The sequence below is a fragment of the Malania oleifera genome, chromosome 13 (genome assembly GCF_029873635.1).
Source record: "Malania oleifera isolate guangnan ecotype guangnan chromosome 13, ASM2987363v1, whole genome shotgun sequence".
Lineage (NCBI taxonomy): Eukaryota > Viridiplantae > Streptophyta > Magnoliopsida > Santalales > Ximeniaceae > Malania > Malania oleifera.
Genome location: NC_080429.1, coordinates 3,000,792 through 3,025,041, shown reverse-complemented (window position 1 = coordinate 3,025,041; position 24,250 = coordinate 3,000,792). Strand labels below are relative to the sequence as shown.

At 36.1% G+C, this 24,250-nt stretch overlaps 2 protein-coding genes across 4 annotated transcripts; both read left to right on the top strand.

Moving 5' to 3' along the window:
* Positions 1-469: 469 nt before the first annotated feature.
* On the top strand, positions 470-12,912 carry LOC131146187 (soluble starch synthase 1, chloroplastic/amyloplastic). The gene is made up of 15 exons (XM_058095577.1): positions 470-1,240; positions 2,345-2,769; positions 3,015-3,092; positions 3,292-3,416; positions 4,941-5,022; positions 6,521-6,694; positions 7,246-7,327; positions 9,482-9,573; positions 9,655-9,717; positions 9,803-9,892; positions 10,847-10,971; positions 11,075-11,183; positions 11,264-11,319; positions 11,849-11,888; positions 12,336-12,912. The coding sequence occupies exons 1-15, from the start codon at positions 931-933 to the stop codon at positions 12,492-12,494; spliced, it is 2,010 nt and encodes a 669-aa protein (XP_057951560.1). The 5' UTR covers positions 470-930; the 3' UTR covers positions 12,495-12,912.
* Positions 12,913-14,442: 1,530 nt separating this feature from the next.
* On the top strand, positions 14,443-23,721 carry LOC131146186 (phytolongin Phyl2.2). Of its 3 annotated transcripts, none has more exons than XM_058095575.1 (2): positions 14,443-14,739; positions 22,406-23,721. In XM_058095575.1, exon 2 carries the CDS (start codon positions 22,597-22,599, stop codon positions 23,359-23,361), a length of 765 nt encoding a protein of 254 aa, XP_057951558.1. In that variant the 5' UTR covers positions 14,443-14,739; positions 22,406-22,596; the 3' UTR covers positions 23,362-23,721. The 3 variants fall into 3 exon arrangements, with proteins under 3 accessions (XP_057951558.1, XP_057951556.1, XP_057951557.1); XM_058095573.1 differs by having other exon boundaries at positions 14,448-14,781; positions 22,448-23,721; XM_058095574.1 differs by having other exon boundaries at positions 14,466-14,694; positions 22,358-23,721.
* Positions 23,722-24,250: the final 529 nt, after the last annotated feature.

Below are 24,250 nucleotides of genomic sequence, written 5' to 3'. Positions count from 1 at the left end.
AAATTAAAATATATGCGAATCTCAATGTATCTGTCATATTATACTGCATTAACATTTTTTAAGAGTGGATCCCACTTATATAAAGCATAATTAAAAAAATGAGAAATGCACATATTAAGGAATATCGACTGTACGTCTTTTCCGCACATATTAAGAAATATCGACCGTAGGTTTTTTTTGCACAATAAAATAAAAACTTATTTCCCTTTATTTATATTTTTTCACTTATAAAAAATGCAAAGACATGATAAAAAAATTTAAGAGATAAATTGTATTGTTTTCTGTGCTCTAATTCTACGCGTGCTCAAAATATTTTTGGGATGAAATAATAATTATTTTTAGAGTATTAATAGTGATTTCTTGAAAATAATGTATTATAAATATTAGGCAGCTAGAATTCATTCTATTTTAATAATTTTTTTTGTCTATAAAAATGTTCTTATTCCATAATCAAACAATGAAAATTGCGGATTGCATCCATTAAAAACTTAAAATTAAAAGTTTCGTAGGGTTCACAAGATTCATGTTCATTTCAGTCCCTCGCCATGGAGCGAACTTGTAAAACAGCCACCTTGTAAAGCTATCCTCTGTTCGTGAAACTCTCACACCCATGCACTTCGCTTCGCTACTACGCATAGGGATTTCCCAGTTTCTTTCCACAGTGCCCCTTTCCCGAAGCAACCCGCTGTCTCATACAGACTCAGATCGGGAACTAGCTGATTAGATGCTCATTTGGCAACAGTTGAATTAATTAATTGGGGCCACTGCCAGCCGTGACCGTCCTCTGTTCTTTTCTCTTGATCTTCCCCAACTATCCCTTTCTCCGATTTTATTGATTGCTCCTCTTCTCCTCGCCACTGCCATTGATTATCTCGATTCTTTTCCCCTTACATACTACTGCCACTTTGTGGGTCTCTCTCTTTCTCTCTCATGGAGTCTGTGCAAGCCGCTCGACTCGTTTCCTGTAAACCTTGTCTGAGTCTATCAGATGCTGGGTTTAGGTTCAGCGCGTTTAGGCAAGTGGGTTCTGTTCCTTTGTGGAGAAAATCACAAGGAAGTCGTTCTCTGATGCTTGTAAGATCAGTTGCGGATAAAAATGGAGCTGGGTTTCGCAGTTCTCAAAATGGGTCTTCTTCTGCTGTTGAAAATGAAGAGGAGGGTCTTGTGTTGGACACGGAGAGGGATTGCTCTGGCGCCGTTGTTGGGTTTCACTTGATTCCCCAGACTCGTAATCTCGGAGGTCTGAGTCGATATTGCAGTTCTTGTTTTGCTTAATTTTTTTAAAAAACTTTTTTTAAGTCTATGTTGTTTTATTCTTTTTTTTGGCTATTTTCGTTAGTTTTGATCGAGTTTTTGTGTTTTTGCTTAGGCTTTTCGCCTTTTCTTTTGCATATGCATATACAAATATTTTTTAATTATCTAATAATTGCTCCGGCCCTTTTACTTTCTTTTCGATATATAATACGTTTTGTTTTTACCATTCGAGATCTTTTTAGATCGAGTGGGGTCGTATTATACATTTGATACAGTTGAACCCTACAAACGAAATGAAAATTTGAATTATTTATAGGATTTTTAGCACAGTTGCATTCTCAAAAATATGGATTTGCTAATAATTCGAGATCAAAATTTTAGGGAGAGTCTGGATTAATTCTTCCACTTGCTGTCTTCATTGCCACTTGCCATTAGAAAAAGGAGGATACTCCCAGGGTGTGGTTTAGTGCGAGTTGTGGGAGTGCACTTCACGAGGTCAGGTGTTCAAACCCTTCCGAGTTCGTTTCCGCCCTGGACTCCTGAATTTACCCTCCTTTTGGAGTTGTGGGGTCAATTTCAAAGGGCGCAGGATTAGTTACGTGTACCGTAAAACGGACATGTGGATACCCAGTGCGTAATCCAAAAAAAAAAAAAGAAAAAAAAAAAGAAAAAAAAAAGGAGGAGGAGAAGAAGAAGAAGAATGTGAATCCAAGTTTGGATTGATTTGTCAAGAATAATTCTATTGTTACGAATACCAGATTTTGTGAGTAATTTCAGAATTAAGTTTCCTCAGTCTGTGTTTCATTTGAATATGCTTTCAGTCATTCTTAACTCATTTTCAGTAATCTTTTTTTCCCCACATGGTGCTGAATTCTATCATCATCCCTGGCCTTCTAAGTCTAATTTTTTTTTTCCTCTACGGATGTTCTTTTCCGTATATTTTTTGTTATCTTGGATGCTAAATAAATTTGAATTGAATCTATCTTTGTTTTTGTTTACATGTTTGAAGTACTCTGCTCACATATTTAAGAGAGAAAAGAAATGAACATGTTCAGCTGCTCAATACTAATGCATTAAACTTGAAATGCAGGTGGCAATGGAGTCATTGGCTCTCCTGAAAATATAACTATTAATAGCATAGAAGGAACTGAAGATACTGAAGACACTGAAGATGCTCAAGACACTGAAGACATTGAAGATACTGAAGATACTGAAGACACTGAAGGAGAAAAGAAAATCCAAACCAGAGTCACTCACAATGTTGTTTTTGTTACTGCTGAAGCAGCACCATTTTCAAAGACTGGGGGTTTGGGAGATGTTTGTGGTTCTTTGCCTATAGCACTAGCTGCCCGTGGACATCGTGTAATGGTTGTCTCTCCTAGATATCTAAATGGTACTGCATCAGATAAAAAATTTGCTGGTGCTAGTGCTGTTGATTGCCGCATCAAAATTTATTGCTTCGGCGGGGCCCAGGAGGTTACCTTTTTCCATGAGTACAGGGCAGGTGTTGATTGGGTAAGAAGTTTGGATGCTTTTTGATGATTTATGGATGGGACCCCCTCCCCCAAATATATTGATTCTTAGACTTATTTCATACGCCTGGCTATAGTAGTTGCATGGAAAATTAACTTTTCTTTTAAATTTTAGTTTCCAGTAATGTGACCAGAGGAAAGAAGAAACGGAGTATAATTGTTGAACCCTAAAAAAGGAAGACATCATAATGACTACAATCCTGAAATATGCTTTTTTACTCCTCTTAGGTTTTTGTGGACCATCCATCATATCACCGACCAGGAAATCCATATGGTGATGCTTTTGGTGCTTTTGGTGATAATCAGGTATGTTCTATTGGTTCTTTTTTTCTTAATTGTTTAGCTGCAGAGCTGGGTTCATGTCATATTGCTCTAACAAAATTTTGGCAGGACCCAGACAATAGGACTAATGGTTCAGATATTGTTCTGGAGTTGAATTCAATGAAAAAGAATAAGCTATTCTGATTATAAAACATGACCAGTTTCCTCCCTTTTTTGGTTACAGTTTCGGTTCACGTTGCTTTGCTACGCAGCATGTGAAGCTCCGCTGGTGCTTCCATTGGGAGGGTATACCTATGGAGAGAAATGTTTGTTCCTTGTTAATGACTGGCATGCAAGCCTTGTCCCAGTGTAAGTGATTTAGTATTGTTCCCATACCCTGGGTAAAAAACTGCCCTTCCTATGCAGCAGGATATTCCCAATCTGCCATGTTATATTGTTTTATCTATGCTTTGAGCTCAAGTTTTTATTTTTTATTTTTTATTTTTTTCCTTCTTATATTTATTACCTTGCACTTCCTGAAGTAGGGGTGCAATCGGTTCTTATTGGTTCAGTTTTGACCAAAACTGATAACTAAACCGAAAAAATCGGTTTTCTAAATCTGAAACCAAAACTGAACCATACACCAATGGTTTAGTGTAACCGTAAACTGAATTTTTACGGTTTGGTTCGGTTTCTACTTGGTTTTTAATGCAAAATTTATTTTAAAAAAAATGATTTGCAAGCCCAAAAGAGCCCAAACCTAAATCAAGTCCATCTGAATGTGGAAAGGGGTGGCTCACTCACACAACTTGAATGAAGGGCCTTAATGCAAAATAGAATGCCTAGATGGACTTTTATATATGGGAAGGGAGGGAGATTCTATTCTTCCTCCAACCGATGTGGAACAAATGTTCCCCCAACCCAACAGTGGGATCTGCCACTCTCCACTACTCGTCCCACATCGCCAAAATGAGGATTTTGAGAATCATGCATCTTATATAAAATCCGTTCCCACTCCTTCCTTATTCATGAACAAGTCCAACAACAACGCAGATTTAGTAAGTCAAACAAATTAATTAAAAAAACAGTATTAAATGCTTTCGGTTATATAATTAAAGAAATAATATATTTTACAGTATATATAGTATTAAAATAATCATTTTAAAATTATAATCGGTTTTTGATTTTTCCAATTTGGTTTTTTTTGTGAAACCGAAACCAAAACCGAGAGTCAATTTTTTATAAATTCAAAACTGAAACCAAAGAACGAAATCGAAATGCCGAATCAAAGTTTCAAATGGTTCGAGTTTGGTCTGGTTCTTGGTTTTTTGATAAATTTTGTACACCCCTACCTTGAAGAGGAGAAAAGAGAAGGGGAGGTATTCCAAAGCCAGTTGTTCCTGATAAATCAACAGGTTTGGAGTGCTTTTTTACTAGGGGGTAAAAAAGAAACAAGAAGCCATTCTTGACTTCGGTATGTGGGAACTAGTCATTAGCTAGGGAATCATATCTTTCAGGACATTGCTTAAAGTATTCTTGACTTATCCTTTTACTAGGCAACAAAACTCTTCTTCTAACCTTGAAACAGGCCTCCCCATTGCACTGTGGTAAGTGGGGTAGCTAGCTATCTTAAAAAGCTTACATTTAGGCATTGCATTTTAGATAGACATGTCCTAGTTCTAGAAGAACCATTAACCAGCTGATGTCATGATGTTACCTGTTTTGCATGATATGTTCTCATTTATATTTACTTTGGTCAAGACTATATTTTACTTGGGCTGTGAAATTTGTGTTCCTTAGATTTAGGACCTCTTATTCAAGTTTTTATTAAGTATTCTTTCTTAAATTGTTAATATTTTTGGAATATTAATTTGTAATTGTCTTCTGGTTCAGGCTCTTGGCAGCCAAGTATCGTCCATATGGAGTTTATAAGGATGCGAGAAGTATTCTTGTAATACATAACCTTTCACATCAGGTGGGCATTTTTGCAATTTACGTGAATATTGCCATTTGCAAATCTGGCAATAATCACATCCATCTGGTTGACCTGTTAATATTTTTTTTGCTAGTAATTTCATGGGTGGATGTTGTGGTTGAAAAATTTAAATTCAATTCCTGGAATCATAAGCACACATAAAATCTTGGGATCACAGTGACGGTGAGATCTAACAACCATGGAAGATGCTTCGGCCAATTATGAAATACCCTCAAATTTCATCCAGAATGGCTACAGTACTTCTGTATTTTGATACTAATGGATTTTGGGTCCCATTGATCTACTCTCTACTTTGTACTAATCTTGACTGCAAAAGATATAAACGCATGAAGCTCATTTAATTCTGAGGGTGAGCCTTGGCCCAACAGCTAGGGTGTTGTACCCACACAAGGAAGGTCATAGGTTCAACTCATGGGACCAACCTCTCCAACTGCGGAGGTAAGGTTGCAGAGATCATTCCTTTTGTGGACTGTCGATTGACATTGGAGGTTTGGAGTCTTGCATGCTGGGTTTGGGTTTTACAAGCAAAGACCCTTGTAAATTGGTTGAACTGAATCTAAAGAGAAGCTCCCTCTTCTGGCTCTACACCTAGAATGCGAGCTGATTATTGACCAGAGAAACCAGATTTGGAGTGAACAGAGGTTGACCCGGCTAACCTGGTTAAAATTGGCCTGAACCACTGTGGCTGAGTCAATTGTGGGTCAACTTGTCCCCTACCCAAAAATGCAAATATTGTGTAGGCAAATTGCAGGCAGAAGGATTCAATTCCAGCACCTCAAATAAGCAAATTTTGACTTGAGTTACCACTCAACCAACTGTAATTTGGTGTTCTATTCGCTACTGCTATGTAGATAATACATATCCATGATTTGTAATGCCTCTGCCCCTTGGGCTCCAACTTAATATAAATTTTTAATTAAATAAAACTATTCTCTCTCTGCCTTCTGATATTTGTTCGACTCTTAGTATGATGTGATAATAAGTTTCAAGAATATTTTTAAAAAATAGAAAAGTATAAATTTTATCTGAATTGATCCTAGCAATTATTATTTTTTATTATAATTAGTTAATTGGTGATTATGACCACATAGTTGTAATATTATCTTTGATGAGTATAATATTATCATTGCAATATGTCATTAATGCCACATATTTGTACTATTGTCTTTATGAGTGTAATATTATAATATGTGTACACACACACACACACACACACACACACACTTCATACTGGTTTGACCCACCAGTTGGATCAACCTGGTGGCTTCGCTGGATTGATGGTTTTAAAATCATGATTTTTTTTCATGACATCCAACCATTTGTCCTCAAATCATCTCCATTGAGGGTAGCTTGCTTTTTGTAAAGCTGCTGCTTATTGTTCATAGAGAATTAGAGGTTGACAATGAACTTTTCATAAATTAATATTTGAAAGTACAATATGAAAAAACTAATATAAAATCAATTTTCTATATGCAAGGGAGTGGAACCTGCCGCAACCTACCCAAATTTGGGACTGCCTCCTCAGTGGTATGGGGCACTGGAGTGGGTGTTTCCTACATGGGCAAGGACCCATGCCCTGGACACAGGTGAAGCTGTCAATGTTCTGAAAGGCGCTATTGTGACAGCGGATCGCATAATGACGGTTAGCCAGGTTAGAAATTTTACATATCATGCTTTTATTTGGAAGTGTCTTGGTGGAATGTCTGATGCTGTGTGGCAATTTGTAAGGATGACCTTCCAGTGAATTATTCATGTTAGGTTGCCACTTCACTTAAAAGCTGAAGCTGTTAGATTGTGGGCCAACAGTGTATATCAAGCTTTAACACTCCCCTGTACGTGCAGCCTGATAGCCCGTGGAGAGATAAAAAAACAATAAACAACACCCATTACAAGGAATACAATAATTTTTAAACACCATACAGTAAATGCGGGCAACAAGACAGAACCTCTTGGTAACCAGCTCTGATACCATGTTAGGTTACCAATTTACTAAAAGCTTAAGCTGTTAGGGTGTGAGTCAACAATATATATCGAGATTTAACAATTCACATGCATTATTTACATATGCAGAAGCACCTTGTATGTCTATTTGTTATTTGAACCAAGCTGCCACAATGTCAATATTCTGTTCCTGCCAAATCCATACTTTGTAGCCACTACTTTCATGTAGTGTTCACTTTAATGTTGTCTTTTGGTTTGCAGGGCTATTCTTGGGAGATAACAACTGTTGAAGGTGGATATGGTCTGGATGAGCTATTAAGTAGTCGAAAGAGCGTTTTGAATGGTATGCAGATCTCTGCTTTGTAATTAGGAGGTTACATTTTTGACAAATCACTTTCCCATTGTTAGTAGATTGTCATACTACAATAGTATGTGTGATGCTTCCCCTGATTTGTCAAGAAATTTTTACCTCAAAAGACCTTAAAGAATTTTGTCATTTCATTTTGATTTCAACCCATATACATTTTTTTATCTTATGCAACATTTGCATTCAGATTTGAATTCCTATATATGTAAATTTATTTGAGTTGGGGATTTATAGACAATTTAAAGGCAAAATGAGGCATAAGCTGATAAATGTTAGCTTATATTATTGATACTCGATAGATAAGTGCAGTGGGCTGGGATTTGAATTGAGTCTCTTATTTTACAAGACAAATATAACATTTTAATCTGTACGTTTTTAAGTAGTTTTTACTGTGGTGTTTAAACTGCTTATCATGGGACCTGATGACAGAGAAGCAGCAGGCATGCTTGTATTGTGGACAATGGGATGCTGGACAAAGGTGTGTATTGAGAACCGATGTGCAGCTTGTAGTGAGCAGGACCTAGCTTGGGGTGCAATCGAAACAGGGAAAGGAAGATATGAGCCCTTGACATAAGAAAGTTGGAGTGCACAGTGGACTAGGGAAGTATCTATGGTGCATAGTTAAGCAACTGTTGAACTGGAATTCTTTGGTAAATTAGTCATACATCAACCATGGAGTGTGTTTGAGAGGGGTTTATGCAACTAAGTTGAATCAGCTGTTAACTTGATTGTTGAGCACTTATGTAAGCAAGTTATGAGGATTAAATTAAGAAGTTAAAACAACTAGGTCTTAGGCGTTTAGTTTAGTTGTTGAGCTTTTAGATGTAAGCAAGTTATGGCATATTCAGCGTGTCTGTGGTGAGGCAGGGTTGTTACACTTTTTCCGGGGAAACTATCGTAACACCCATTTTACTAGCACATAAATACATATCGCTGACCCTGAGGCTTACAAGTACTTGTCATCCCTGTTATCTGGTCCTGATTTTTTGCAATAACAAAATTGCATTAAAAATTTAAAGCCTGCTGCTTCACAAGTCCTTTGCAACTCTGCATGGGAAGTGACAAATTGAGCAAATGGGCAAACAGACTGGGAATTTTTAAGCAATGGGATGCATTTGTTGGCTCTTTTATGTTTGTGTTTTACCACTTCACCTCTGCAACCGCCATTGAGAAAATAAATCTTTTAACATTAGTCCTAGAAGTTTCAATTGGGTTCTGATATAATGGTCATAGACTCATATGGTGGAAATTGTTCAGTTATTTAGATAATTATGCTAATACTCGTAGATCATCTAAGGATAAAAAACTTAAAAATGCCAGACTTATATAGGACAAAAATTTTCTGCATGAGAAGTCACAAAATACTTCCCACATATGAAGAGGTCGTTTTACTGTAACTACATTAGGCAACGTCAAGATGGAAAAGAGAGAGTGCAGGTTGTTGTGCACGCAACCAGTTTGAAGGAACAATTTTGTTGTTTGTCTTCGGCACTGGGATTTTTGTTCTGGTTCAGGGTCTAAACCAATCTTTGGCAGGCCTGAGTTTTCAAAGTGCAAAGTGAGGTAGAAACTGTTTAAAATCTCAACCTTAAAAAAAAATTTCTCAGAGAATATGTGAGATGCCAAATTCAAATTTCTTCATTGTTGCATTTATGTATACAACAACAACAACAACATGCCTTAAGTACCTCTAGATGGGTTTGGCTATATGAATCCTTTTCCTCCAGTCCACATGATCAAGGGCATTTTCCTCAGCTAGATTAAGATGGTTTATGTTTCATTCATTGTAATACTGTTGATATTTTTGTGAAGTCGCATAACAATTGGAGCTGGAAGTGTCCAATATGATTCATATTTTACATTTATTACTGGAATTTGAAGTAGGATCTGGCTTTGCTGCTCAATGTATCATTGAATTCCTTTGAAATCCCTTCAGGAGAGAAAATAAAGATGTATCCACTGCGTGCTGTGTTAGTCTAGATCTTTAGTTCAGTTACTTGTGGGATTTTCCAGGGGTGTAAAATTTATCTTTTATGCTCATGTTTCAAAATTATATGATTAATTTATATATTATGTGAACTAATTTGTCTTATGGTTACTCATCAAACTAATTTCCATGGTTATGATCAGGGATCACGAATGGAGTTGATGATGCTGAATGGGACCCATCTTTAGATGAGCATATAGCTTTTCATTACTCCACTGATGATCTCTCTGGAAAGGTGACTAAGGTTTATGCTTCTGCATTAGCTGTTGAAAAGGCTATGTTTCTGGATTATACCCATTTTATCTGTTGTATGCAGGTCAAATGCAAGATTGCTCTACAGAAGGAATTAGGTCTTCCTGTTAGACCTGATTGCCCATTGGTGAGATGTAAATTCATAATAATACACTAGCAATTGACAAAAATCTATTCCTATTTTGTTTTTGATTTGAGTTTGGTCTTTATAGATTGGATTCATTGGGAGATTGGATTACCAAAAAGGCATTGACTTGATCAAATTGGCAACTCCTGAGCTTATGGAGGAGGATGTGCAATTTGTAAGTAAACTAGTGTTTATTATTTGTTAGATGGCAGTTAATGACATTGCTTCCTTTCTGGGAAGAATTCTAAAGATCAGTTTTGGGTTTAGAAAAGTAGTAGTATATTTAGTGCTGAAACCATATATATCATGCTGGTTTTACCCCTTCCTTATAGCATGTTAAGTGGAGCTATCGAAACAGAGTATTGTGGCATTAATAGTCATTCTCCATTGGTGTAGTTGCTCCTGAACTCTTAAGATATATTGATTGAACTCCAGTTTCTCATTTGTTGAACCCATACTTGCCAGAAAATGCTCCTACCCTAGCGAACCAATAATTGGGGCGCACATTCTGAAACATGGCACATTTTCATTCCAGAATAAATATCTAACGATCCAAAGTTTTAGTTCAAACTTTTCCATAACATATTTTTATCAGTAACAGTGGAGCGTTATCATATTATAATTTTTTTTTTAGTCATTGTTAATCTAATATACTAAAGAAGATCTCTCTGCATCCTCTCTTGAAGGGAAAGTGCCATTACCCAATTTTCACCTATATATTTATATAAGGATACCATATGGTAATCCTATTTCCATTCCTCAAACTGGCATGTATTGCATCCTAGGTAATATTTGGTTAAAAATCTATTTCTTTTTTTTTGTTGGGCAAAAGTTGAAAGAGGTCTCATGTGCATGTATCTAGTATATATTCATTCACATATATGAGTATTACTGAATGGAAGTGTGGGGAAATAGGTATCAGTTGTTCTATAGTCTTTATTAAGGGACCAGTTGCAGTTCCATGTAAGAGGTCTCTCTATTATTTTTATTAAGGAATAGGTATCAGTTGCTCTATAGTCTTTATTAAGGAACCAATTGCAGTTCCATGGAGGAGATCTCTCTAATTCTTTTTTATGGATCTTCTAAGAAAAATTCTTGCCAACATCTAAAGGTGCTTGATCCATTTCAGGTTATGCTTGGGTCTGGAGAACCTCAGTATGAGGACTGGATGAGGGCAACAGAATCTACCTATCGAGACAAGTTCCGTGGTTGGGTTGGCTTCAATGTTCCCATTTCTCACAGAATAACTGCAGGGTAGTTGGCAATATGGATTTCATAATTTAATGTTTCTATTAAGAGTTCAACATGTTTATCAATGTCAATGATGCGGACTAAATTGAGATTTTGAAATGAACAGCTGCGACATACTATTGATGCCGTCACAATTTGAACCTTGTGGGCTAAACCAGTTGTATGCTATGAGATATGGAACTGTACCTGTGGTTCATGCCACTGGTGGACTTCGAGTAAGTTAACTTTAAGAAACCAAAGGCAGTTCGTTACTTGGGCCATATTCATTAGATGCCTTTTACTCTTCAAATGTCAGGATACAGTACAGAATTTCAATCCATATGCCGGAGAAGGCAGTGGCGAAGGCACCGGGTATGTCAATGTCACTAAAAATTTGGCCTCAACATTTTTATTTAGGATGGGCCATTAAATATTTTTCGTGTCAAGTTTTGGTGCCTAAGAGAGGTCTAATGCTTAAGAACAAGGAACCTAGACAAGAACTGATGATTAAAAAAATTCAACTTCATAAGGAGTTAGTCGATTGGGTGTTTTAGAATGATATGACAATAACTTGAATGACTTGATTCAAACAACTGACTTTTTATTTATTAAGCCAAATAAGAAAAAGTAATCTATTAGAGTCAAGACAGAAGCCACTTGTATAAGCTATTACAAGCACTCCTTTCATGACTTACTTCCTGATTCTCACTAGGGCTTCTTGTTTTGGGGTTTTTTTTTTTTTTTTTTGGGGGGGGGGCACAGTACCACTAATATGTGCTATTTAGATTTTTTTTTTCTCAAAATATAAATAAAATGTACATACTACTTGTGCCTGCATTAGGAAGAACATTTCATTTCCATGAAATATTAATAACATCATTGTCATTGAATGTTTTAACAGGTGGGCTTTTGCACCACTATTGAAGGAGAGTATGTTAGCGGTAAGTTAATATCTTGTGCAAGCACAGCTAGCCAATCTACCCTTATTTTTCTCACTTAGTGTGTTATGTCCAATTTGGTACCTATCATCAATTCTCTTTTGAACAATTTTTATTAACAAGCTAGGCTAAATAATCATTTCTGCTAATATATTGATCATTTGACAAATTTGGAAATGCCATCAGACATGGCTAATTGAATGGAAAATGTGATGTAAAGATAGATGATTTTGTGTTGCCAGCCTTGGATTGGCCTAAAGAGTCAATGAACAAAATTTAAATCTAACTACATCAGTTATCCATGCCTTGATTTTGAATGGAGCTATTATGTGTTTATTTATGTTCTAGTCAACTTTTCAGATTCCAAATAATCATGTCTCTCCCTTCTTCAGACATTTTTGAATTGGCTTTACATGTACTCTTTAAGAATCAATGGCTGATTGTGGACAGGCCTTAAGAGTTGCTGTCCGGACTTACCAAGAGCACAAGTCGTCTTGGGAAGGAATAATGAAGAGAGGAATGCAGAAAGACTACACCTGGGATAAGGCTGCAGTTCAATATGAGCAGGTCTTTGATTGGGCTTTCATGGATCAACCTTATGTTGGCTGAGTTCTGTTTTTTTTTTTTTTTTGGGGGGGGAGAGAGAGAGCAAATAAGGAAAAGTTCTTAATTTTCTGCAGTTAGTCCCATATATAGGATCATCCATGGTCACATTAGCTGAAAATTGCACATAGGAACATCTTTTTGTGCCCACATGTGGTGGATAATTGTTCACCTTCCCTTGGTCATTTTCTCTGTTCACAGAGTTGCTTTTTTGTAGCTCTCATTCTCACTTCCACCCATAACCTTGTTTTATATTCTTTATATTTATCTTTGGGAGTATAATATCATCAAGGGCATTATATTTTTTAAAGCCAAATCCTAAGGCCTATTGTTTCATTTCCTCTTTATCCTACCACTTAATTGTATGAACAGAGTGCTAGATTATCAATGGAGTTAAATGTACTTTTGGTTGTTGAATTTTTTTTTAAACAAATTTTGGTCAGCAATTTTATTTTGATAATTTTGCCTTTTATTCAATGTGCTACCCAAATCACTACAATTTTAATTTAATAATTGTACTGAATTTGCAATTGAATTACAATGATTTAAAATGTACAATGACTATATCAGAAAAACGAGGTTTAGAAGTTTTTAAGAATTATAGAAACCAAGAAAAGCATTTGCATCATTGTGCATGCACAACTGTATTTTGTTTGACTTCAAAATCTACGGGTCTTCAAGGCTAAATTTTCAAGTTTGGCATACAAGGTTTACCCTTAACCCTAATCCTTTTTTCTTTTGATGGAGAAGTAAAGGTAGCGTTTCGAAGAATGATTTTTGGAGTTTGAATTTAACTTTATGTAGATTTAGAATAAAATTAATATAATGTTGTATTATATTTTATTTAAATTTATTGAAATATAAATTAAAGACTTGACTTATATGTTTTTGAATGCAGGGTAACTCTATGTTTGGAGAGGTCTTAGACATTAAATTGTTTAGAATTCAAATAAGATATAATATAAAATTATATTTAAATTTGTTCAAATTTAAATATAAAACTCAAAACCCATACTTTCTTTCGGAAGTGGTTTATTTATAAAATGTAAATTGTTCTTGGGAGTTCAAAAGCAGCTTGCCCACAATGTGAGATTTGGAATTAGATTCTTGGGAAAGAATAAGAGAAAGTGGAACAGAGGAAGGTATATATTCCTACCTATAAGATTAAAATTATGTAACATCTTATATTTATTGGATAATTTTGCAAGATGAAATTATTAAGCCCTCAGATAATAACTAAGTCATTTAAATGCAAAAGATGTATTCTTGTGGGATGTTTTTCTATGTTTTTAAAATCGGGTTTATGAATTAGTTTGTCAATTTATGTTTATATAAAATAAAATAAATAAGAGATCTCTACACGACATATATTTTATAAATATTTTAAATAAAAGTAATAATTTTTAATATGAAAACATCTCATATTAAATATTATTTGAAAATAGCCAAAAAATTGACCAATTTTTTTGTCTGAGTCCAATTTTAAATTTCCATATGCCAATCAATTGTGTTATTTTGTCTAATACAATACTAAAGAGAATTAATTTTAATTAAAATCTCAAGATAAATTTAAAAAGAATTTAACATTAAAAATAGATTATTCATTATATAATTTTGATCTATCGATTCAGTTGATTGGTCTGATACGATTCTAAAAGCATTGATTTTATATTAAAATCTCAAAATAATTATTTTAAAAAATATACCATAAAAGATAGATCATCTTTTATATAATTTGAGCCCAATGAAAATTTTTAATTGAAAAAATGCAACAGTTTTTTAATTTTCTTGCAAAAGTAGAGAGAAGATTTTTTAGCCCAATATAGGCAATGGCACTTTCGTAATTAAATTGTTCCTCGAGATTATAATAGACATTTCGCCAACCCGGCAATGGTACTTCCGTAATTAAAGTGGTATTCGCGGACATTTTTGTATAGTTGGCCGTTATTCCGTTGGCTCATCTCTGCTGTTCCGCCCAAATTGAAATGGAAACCCTAGGAACTTTTGAAAATTAACAGAAACCCTACCATTTCGGTGCCATCCATGACTTCCATTTCGCAAAAAGAAAACGAGAATTGCAGAGATCTCGATGCTCTCTCTCTCTTTCATCAAAACAGCGCTGCATCATAGAGAGAGAGAGAGAGAGAGAGAGAGAGAGAGAGATGTTTCTAGGGAGAGAAAGGGAAAGATTCACGATGCTTTAGCGGTGGAGGTTTCTTGTTCTTTTTTGGATTGTACGCATGCAGCTGCAGTAGATTGATTCCGTGTAAAGGTTTGTTTGAAGAAATGTTTAGTTTTTGAAGCTGCAATCTGGCGAGAAATTGTATTTGCGGTTCTCGTAGCGTCTTTCGGTCGTTTTAGATTTGACTGTAAGTCGAATCATTGGCGTTGTTTCTTGTGATTTTGATACCTAAACGGTTGATTTCTGAGGTTTTCACAGTCTCGGATCGATGAATTTGATCCACGCTGGATCTTAACGCCTGTTTCCAGGGGACTACGATGCTCGCCGAGCACACCCGGGAGATCCCGATCTCGAAGCCCTAGACACGAAAGTCATAGAGAAGACCCCTCCTTTCCACTCCGTGTTCTCTGAAAAACCTTTCAAAGAAGAACCTACACCTTTTAATTGACAACCCTTATGTGTATTTGGCCGGTACGATGAAAATCTAGAGAAAGCACAGGGCTTGTGGTTCCTCGCGCGTATAAAGGAGGTGTTCGAGACATTCTTGAGAGCAAGTCGATCACGAGGTTGATGACCTCAACATTCCCATTGCTTCAAGCAGACTTCAATCCGATTTTCCGGGACTTGTTGGCATTGCCGTTCGAATTTCATTGGGACCCAAGCTAGTCAAAATGCAGGTTGAATTCATTCAAAAGAAGACAGAAGACTGATTTCGTTGCAAGTTCGGGAAGCCGGACAGGGGTTGAAGAAAGAACCAGAGGGCTGTGGGGGGGGAGAGTAATGGTATGGGAATGGAGAAATGCAGGGATCTGCAGGGGAGAACAAGGGGTGGTGGACGTTTCAGATGATGGGCTAGGGATTTTTTTTTCTCTGCTCTGGCGAAGCACGGGCTTGTTGGCAGCGATGGGGACGACAGAAGGCAAGCAGAATGGAGCAGCAGGGGTGGATGGTTTTGGTGCTGACTCTTGGTGTGTGTTCTCTGTTGTTGCGATTGGCTGTGGATTTGCAGGGGCTTCAAGTGCATTTGATGGTGAATTGAACTGGTTTGAAGGTGACTGAGGGGTGGTCTGACTGGTCTTCTGTGTGAAAATGGTTGGTAATCAAGAAGAAAGAGAAGGTGTGTGGCATTCTGAAGTTGTTCAGTAAGAACTATAGATACAACGTAACCGTTAATGGGCTTGTACATACATGGAGCGAGGAGTTCTCAGTTGTGTTTCAGCTGGTAATCTTCTTCTTCTTCTTCTTCTTTATCTTGTTTTGCGTTCTGTAAGCGGCATGCACAATGTTTATTTCAGGGAAAACATAAATCTTCCCCATACAGTTGTACTAGTGTGGTTATTATTGAAAGGGTGTTATATAGATATGATCTTGAGTTTTCTTTGTCCTTTTTCCCAGCTTAGTGTTACTGAATGGATTCACTGAACACTTGGCACTTTGTTTCCCTTGATTCAGTGGTATCTCAGCATCAAGCATGAACTGATGTCACCCTCATTTTATTTCTTGTCAGTTGGGGATTTTTCCATGTGCCCAAAGTATAGCAATAATGGTCAGACCAGCAAACGTATATGAGATATTACCTGGCATTTTTTTGTTAAAGGAATTGTCAGTTCGGAGCATGATTACAATATATCAGCTATAACAGCTTTTAGTGTGGTGGAAGTACCGTAGGGCCCTCCATTAAAATTATGCCGGGTAACCAAATGGGTCGAATGCTTAGTGCATATTTTAGTGAACGGGCCGGTACCCAGGGTTCGAATTCTTTCCGTTATATAGATTGATGAAAGATGGCGACAACGCAACAAAATAAAAGAACATAAAATGAAGGTATGGCTATATGAATCCTTTTCTCCAGTCCACATGATCAAGGGCATTTTCTCAGCAGATTAAGAGGGTTTAGGTTTCATTCATGGAATACTGTTGATATTTTTGTGAAGTCGCATAACAATTTGGAGCAGGAAGTGTCCAATATGATTCATTTTTACATTTATACTGGTGAATTTGAAGTAGGATCTGGCTTTGCTGCTCAATGATCATTGAATTCTTTGAAATCCCTTAGGAGAGAAAATAAAGATGTATCCATGCGTGCTGTGTTAGTCTAGGATCTTTTAGTCAGTTACTTGTGGGATTTTCCAGGGGTGTAAAAATTTATTCTTTTATGCTATGTTCAAAATTATATGATTAATTTTATATTATGTGAACTAATTTGTCTTATGGTTACTCATCAAAACTATTTCCATGGTTATGCTCAGGATCACGAATGAGAGTGATGATGCTGATGGACCCATCTTTAGATGAGCATATAGCTTTTCCATTCTCCACTGATGATCTCTCTGGAAAGTGACTAAGGTTTCTGCTTCTGCAATTCGCTGTTGCACAGGCTAGGTTTCTGGATATACCCATTTTATCTGTGTTGCAGGTCCATGCACGCTTGCTCTACAGAAGGAATTAGGTCTTCCTGTTAGACCGATGCCCATGGTGAGATGTAATTCATAATAATACACTAGCAATTGAAAAAATCTATTCTATTTGTTTTTTGATTTGAGTTGGTCTTTATAGATTGAATTCATTGGGAGATTGGATTACCAAAAAGCATGACTTGATCAATTGGCAACTCCTGAGCTTATGGAGGAGGATGTGACAATTGTAAGTAAACTAGTGGGTTTAATTATTTGTTAGATGGCAGTTAATGACATTGACTCCGTTATGGGAAGAATTCTAAAGATCAGTTTGGGTTTTAGAAAAGTAGTAGTTATATTAGTGTGCTGAAAAACACAAGATATATCATGCTGGTTTTACCCCTTCCTTATAGCATGGTAAGGTGGGAAGCTATCGAAACAGAGATTTGTGGCATTATAGTCATCTCCATTGGTGAGTTGATCTGAAACTCTTAAGATATATTGATTGAACTCCAGTTTCTCATTTGTTGAACCCATACTTGCCCAGAAAATGTCCTACCAGCGACCAATAATTGGGGCCGCACATTCTGAACATGGCACATTTCATTCAAAGAATAAATATCTAACGATCCAAAGTTTTAGTTCAAACTTCTTCCATAAACATATTTTATCAGTACAGTGGAGCGTTATATAGTATAAGTTTTTTTTTAGTCATGTTAATCTAATATACTAAAGAAGATCTCTTGCATACTCTCTTGAGGAAAGTGCCATTAACCAATTTCACCTAATATTTATATAAGGATACCATATGGTAATCTATTTCCATTCCCAAACTGGCATGTATTGACATCCTAGGTAATATTTGGTTAAAAATATATTTCTTTTTTTTGTTGGGCAAAAGTGAAAGAGTCTCATGTGCATGTATCTAGATATTCATTCACATATTGAGTATTACTGAATGACGTGTGGGAAATAGGTATCAGTGGTTCTATAGTCTTATTAAGGGACCAGTTGCAGTACCATGGAAGAGGTCTATCTATTATTTTATTAAGGATAGGTATCAGTGCTCTATAGTCTTTATTAAGGAAACCAATTGCAGTTCCCCCCCATGGAGGAGATCTCTATAATTCTTTTTTATGGATCTTCTAAGAAAATTCCTGCAACATCTAAAGGTGCTGATCCATTTCAGGTTATGCTTGGGTCTGGGAGAACCTCAGTATGAGGAACGGATGAGGGCACACCGAAATTACCTATGAAGACAGTTCCGTGGTTGGGTTGGCTTCAATGTTCCCATGTCTCACAGGAATAACTGCGCAGGGGTAGGTTGGCAATATGGATTTCATAATTAATTTCTATTAAGAGTTCAACAGTTTATTTCCAATTGTCAATGATGCGGGAATAAATTGAGATTTTGAATGACAGCTGACGACATACTATTGAGGCAGTCACAATTTGAACCTTGTGGCTAAAAAGTGATGCGTATGGATATGGACTGTACCTGTGGTTCATGCCATGTGCGACTTCGAGTAAGGTAAATTTAAGAAACACAAGGCAGTTCGTTACTTGGGCCATATTCATTAGATGCCTTTTTGACTCTTCAAATGTCAGGATAAAGTACAGAATTTCAATCAATGCGGAGAAGGCAGTGGCGAAGACCGGGTATGTCAATGTCACTAAAAAAAAAAAAAAAAAAACAAAAAAAATTTGGCCTCAACATTTTTATTTAGGATGGGCATTAAAATATTTTTCGTGTGTCAGTTTTGGTGGCCTACGGAGGTTACTGCTTAAAGAACAGGAACCTAGGCAAGAACTGATGATTTAAAAAAATTCAACTTCATAAGGATTAGGCGATGGGTGTTTTAGAAATGATATGACAATAACTTGAATGACTTGATTCAAACAACTGACTTTTTATTTATTAAGCCAAATAATAAAAGTGATCTATTAGAGTCAGACAGAAGCCGACTTGTATAAGCTATACAAGCACTCCTTTAATGACTTACTTCCTGATTCCACTAGGGATTCTTGTTTTGGGTTTTTTTTTTTTTTGGTGGGGGGGGCACAGTACCACTAATATGTGCTATTTAGATTGTTTTTTTTCAAAATATAATAAAATGTACATACTACTTGGCCTGCATTTAGGAGAACATTCATTCCATGAACATATTAATAACATAATTGTCATTGAATGTTTTAAAGGGGGGCCTTTTTGCACCACTATGAAGGAGAGATGTTAGCGGTAAGTTAAATATCTTGTGCAAGCACAGCTAGCCAATCTACCCTTATTTTTCTCACTTAGGGTGGTCTGTCCAATTGGTACCTATCATCAATTTCTCTTTGAACAATTTTATAAAAGCTAGGGCTACATAATCATTTCTGCTAATATATTGATCAGTTGACAATTTGGAAATGCCATCAGACATTGCCTTAATGAATGGAAAATGTGAGTAAAGATAGATGATTTGTGTTGCCAGCCTTGTATTGGCCAAAGAGTCAATGAACAAAATTTAAATCTAAACTACATCAGTTATCCATGCCTTGATTTGAATGAGCTATTATGTGTTTATTTATGTTCTAGTCAAACTTTCAGATCCAACAATATCATGTCCTCTCCCTTCTTCAGACATTTTGATTGGCTTTACAGGGACTCTTTAAGAATCAATGGCTGATTGTGGACAGGCCTTAAGAGTTGCTGTCCGGACTTACCAAGAGCACAAGTCTCTTGGGAAGGCCTAATGAAGAGAGGAATGCAGAAAGACTACACCTGGGATAAGGCTGCAGTTCAATATGAGCAGGTCTTTTGATTGCGGCTTTCATGGATCAACATCTTTGTTGGCTGAGTTCTGTTTTTTTTTTTTTTGGGGGGGGAGAGAGAGAGCAAATAAGGAAAAAGTTTCTTAATTTTCTGCAGTTAGTCCCATATCATAGGATATCCATGGGGAATAGGAGTTCCTCCCCTTACTTTCCCTTATTTGCTTTACGTTCCTTCTTTCCCTCTCCTACCTCGAGTTTCTGTTTTCTTGCTTCTTCTCTTGCCGTTTTTTTCATCCCCACGCCCCTATCTTTTTTACGTTTTTTTATTCGACCTCCTTTGTTCTTCGTCTTTTTTGTCCTGTTGATCTTTGTTCTTCTTTCTTTTGTTTGTTTTTTCTCTCGTTTTTCTGCTCTTTCACCTTTATCCTTTCTTTCTCTGTTTTTTTCTTTTTTTCTTTTGCTTTTTTCCTATTGTCCCTTCTCCTGGGCTCCGCTGAAAATTGCACATAGGAACATCTTTTTGTGCCCACATGTGGTGGATAATTGTTAACCTTCCCTGGGCATTTTCTCTGTTCACAGAGTTGCTTTTTTGTAGCTCTCATCTCACTTCCACCATAACCTTGGTTTTATATTTCTTTATATTTATCTTGGGAGTATATATTCATCAGGGATTATATTTTTTAAAGCCAAACCTAAGGCCTATTGTTTCATTTCCTCTTTATCCTACCACTTAAAAAACTTTATGAAACAGAGTGCTAGATATCAATGAGTTAAATGTACTTTGGTTGTTGAATTTTTTTTTAAACAATTTTGGTCAGCCAATTTTAGTTGATAATTTTGCCTTTTATTCAATGTGCTACCAAAAGCACTACCATTTTAATTAATAATGGTACTGAATTTGCAATTGAATTACAATGATTTAAAAGGTTGACAATGACTATATCAGAAAAACGAGGTTTAGAAGTTTTAAGAATTATAGAAACAAAGAAAAGCATTGCATCATTGTGCATGCACAAATGTTTTTGTTTGACTTCAAAATCTACGGGTCTTCAAGCTAAATTTTCAAGTTTGGAAATACAAGGTTACCCTTAACCCTAATCCTTTTTTCTTTTTGAGGGAAGTAAGGTAGCGTCGAAGAATGATTTTTGGAAGTTGAATTTAACTTTATGTGATTTAGACTAAAATAATCTAGTTGGTATTATAGTTTATTTAAATTATTGAAATATAAATTAAAGACTTGACTTATATGTTTTGAATGCAGGGTAACTCTATGTTTGGAGAGGTCTTAGACATTAAATTTTTTAGAATGCAATAAAGATATAGATAAAATATAGTTAAATTTGTTCAAATTTAAATATTAAAAACTCAACAACCCATACTTTCTTTCGGAAGTGTTTATTATAAATGTAAATGTTCTTGGAGTTCAAAAGCAGATTGCCCACAATGTGAGATTTGAGAATTAGATTCTTGGGAAAGAATAGAGAAAGTGCGAACAGAGGAAGGTATATATTCCTACCTATAAGATTAAAATATGATAACAATCTTATATTATTGGATTAATTTTGCAAGATGAAATTATTAAGCCCTCAGATAATACTAAGTCATTTAATGCAAAAGATGTATTCTTGTGGGATGTTTTTCTAGTTTTTAAATCGGGTTATGAATTAGTGCAATTATGTTTATAGAAAATAAAATTAATAAGAGATCTCTACACGACATATAATTTATAAATATTTTAAATAAAGAATAATTTCGAATATGAAAAAATCTCATAGTAAATATTATTTGAAAATAGCCAAAAAAATTGACAATTTTTTGTCTGAGTCCCAATTTTCAAATTTCCATAGCCAATCAATTGTGTATTTGTTAATACAATACTAAAGAGAATAATTTTAATTAAATCTCAAGATAAATTCAAAAGAATTTAACATTAAAAATAGATTATCATTATATATTTTGATCTATCGATTCAGTTGAGTTGGGCTATCGATTCTAAAAGGCATTGATTTTATATTAAAATCTCAAAATAATTATTTTAAAAAAATATCATAAAAGATAGATCATCGTTATATAATTTGAGCCCAATGAAATTTTATTGAAAAATGAAACAGTTTTTAATTTTCTTGACAAAAGTAGAGAGAAGGTTTTTTAGCCCCAATATAGGCAATGGCACTTTCGTAATTAAAGTGTTCCTCGAGATTATAATAGACATTTCGCAAACCGGCAATGGTACTCCGTAATAAAGTGGTATCGCGGACATTTTGTATAGTTGGCGTATTCCGTTGGTCATCTCTGCTGTCCGCCCAAATTGAAATGGAAAACCCTAGAACTTTTGAAAATTAACAGAAACCCTACCATTTCGTGCCATCATGACTTCCATTTCGCAAAAAGAAAACAGAATGCCAGAGATATCGATGGCTATCTCTCTCTTTCATCAAAACAGCGCTGCATCATAGAGAGAGAGAGAGAGAGAGAGATGAGAGAGAGAGAGATAGGTTTCTAGCTGGAGAGAAAGGGAAAGATTCACGATGCTTTAGCGGTGGAGGTTTCTTGTTCTTTTTTGGATTGTACGCATGCAGCTGCAGTAGATTGATTCCGTGTAAAGGTTTGTTTGAAGAAATGTTTAGTTTTTGAAGCTGCAATTTGGCTTTACATTGTATTTGAGGTTCTCTGTAGCGTCTTTCGGTCGATTTGATCTGTAAGTCGAATTCTTGGCGTTTTCTTGTTGATTTTGATACCTAAACGGTGATTCTGAGGTTTTTCACCAGTCGGATCGATGATTTCTGATCCACGCTTGATCTTCTACGCCTGCATTTCCAAGGGGACTACGATTCTCGCCGAGCACACCTCGGGAGATCCCGATCTCGAAGCCCTAGCCCTGAAATTCATAGAGAAGACCCCTCCTTTCCACTCCGTGTTCTCTGAAACCTTTCACAGAAGAACCTACACCTTCTTAATTGACAACCCTTTTGTGTATTTTGCCATATACGATGAAAATCTCGAGAAAGCACAGGGCTTGTGGTTCCTCAGCCGCGTAAAGGATGTGTTCGAGGACATTCTTGAGAGCAAGTCGATCACGAGGTTTGATGACCTCACATCCCATTGCTTTCAAGCAGAACTCAATCCGATTTTCCGGGAATTGTTGGCATTGCCCTTCGAATTTTCATTGACCCAAGATAGTCAAAATGCAAGTTTGAATTCATCAAAAGAGAAGAAGACTGTTTCGTTGCCATTGTTAGGGAAGCCGGGAAAGGGGTTGAAGAAGAAAAAGAGGGCGGTGGGGGAGAGTAATGGTAATGGGGAATGCAGGGATCTTGCAGGGGAGAACAAGGTGGTGGAAGTTTCAGATGATGGGGCTAGGGATTTTTCTCTGTCTCTGGCGAAGAACGGGCTGTTGGCAAGCGATGGGGGACGACAGAAGGCAAAGCAGAAATGGATGCAGCAGGTGTGGATGGTTTTGTTGCTGGACTTGGTTGTGTGTTCTCTGTTGTTTGCGATATGGCTGTGGATTTGCAGGGGCTTCAAGTGCATTGATGGTTGAATTTGAACTGGTTTTGAAGGCTTGATCTGAGGTTGGTCTGACTTGGTCTTCTGTGTGAAAATTTGTTGTGTAATTTCAAGAAGAAAGAGAATGTGTGTGGCATTCTGAAGTTGTTTCAGTACATGAACTATATATACAAACTGTAACAGTATAATGGGATTTTTAAATACAATGGAGCCGAGGAGTTCTCCAGTTGTGTTTCAGCTGGTAATCTTCTTCTTCTTCTTCTTCTTTTATTTCTTTTGCTTTCTGGTAAGAGCAATTGAACAATTTGTATTATTTTCAGGGGAAAAACAATAAATCTTCCCCATACAGTTTGTAATTAGTGTGTTTTTATTGAAAGGGTGTATACTGTAGATATGATCTTGAGTTTTCTGTTTTTCCTTTTCCTAGTTTTTAGTGTACTGAATGGATTCACTTGAACAATTTGGCACTTGTTCCCTTGAATCAGTTGTTATCATTCAGCATCAAGCATGAACTGCATGTCACCCTCATTTTCTTTATTGTCAGTTGGGGATTTTCTGCATGCTGCCCAAAGTATAGCAATAATGGTCAATGACCAGCAAAATTATTATGAGATATTAACTGGCATTTGTTTTGTTAAAGGAATTTTTTCAGTCGAGCCTGATACAATTATATCAGCTCTAAAAGCTTAGGTGTGGTGGAGTACCGTATGGCCTCCATTAAAATTATGCAGGGTCACAAATAGGGTCAAACTGCTTATGTGGCATAATTTTAGTGGACGGGCACGGTACCCCATGGCTTCGAATTCTTTCTCGTATATATATTGAAAGATGGCCGACCACTCCAACAAAATAAAAGAAAATAAAAATTGAAGGATATGCTAATTAATGTGAGATAAATAAATTTAGGCAGAGGTTGAGTTTTT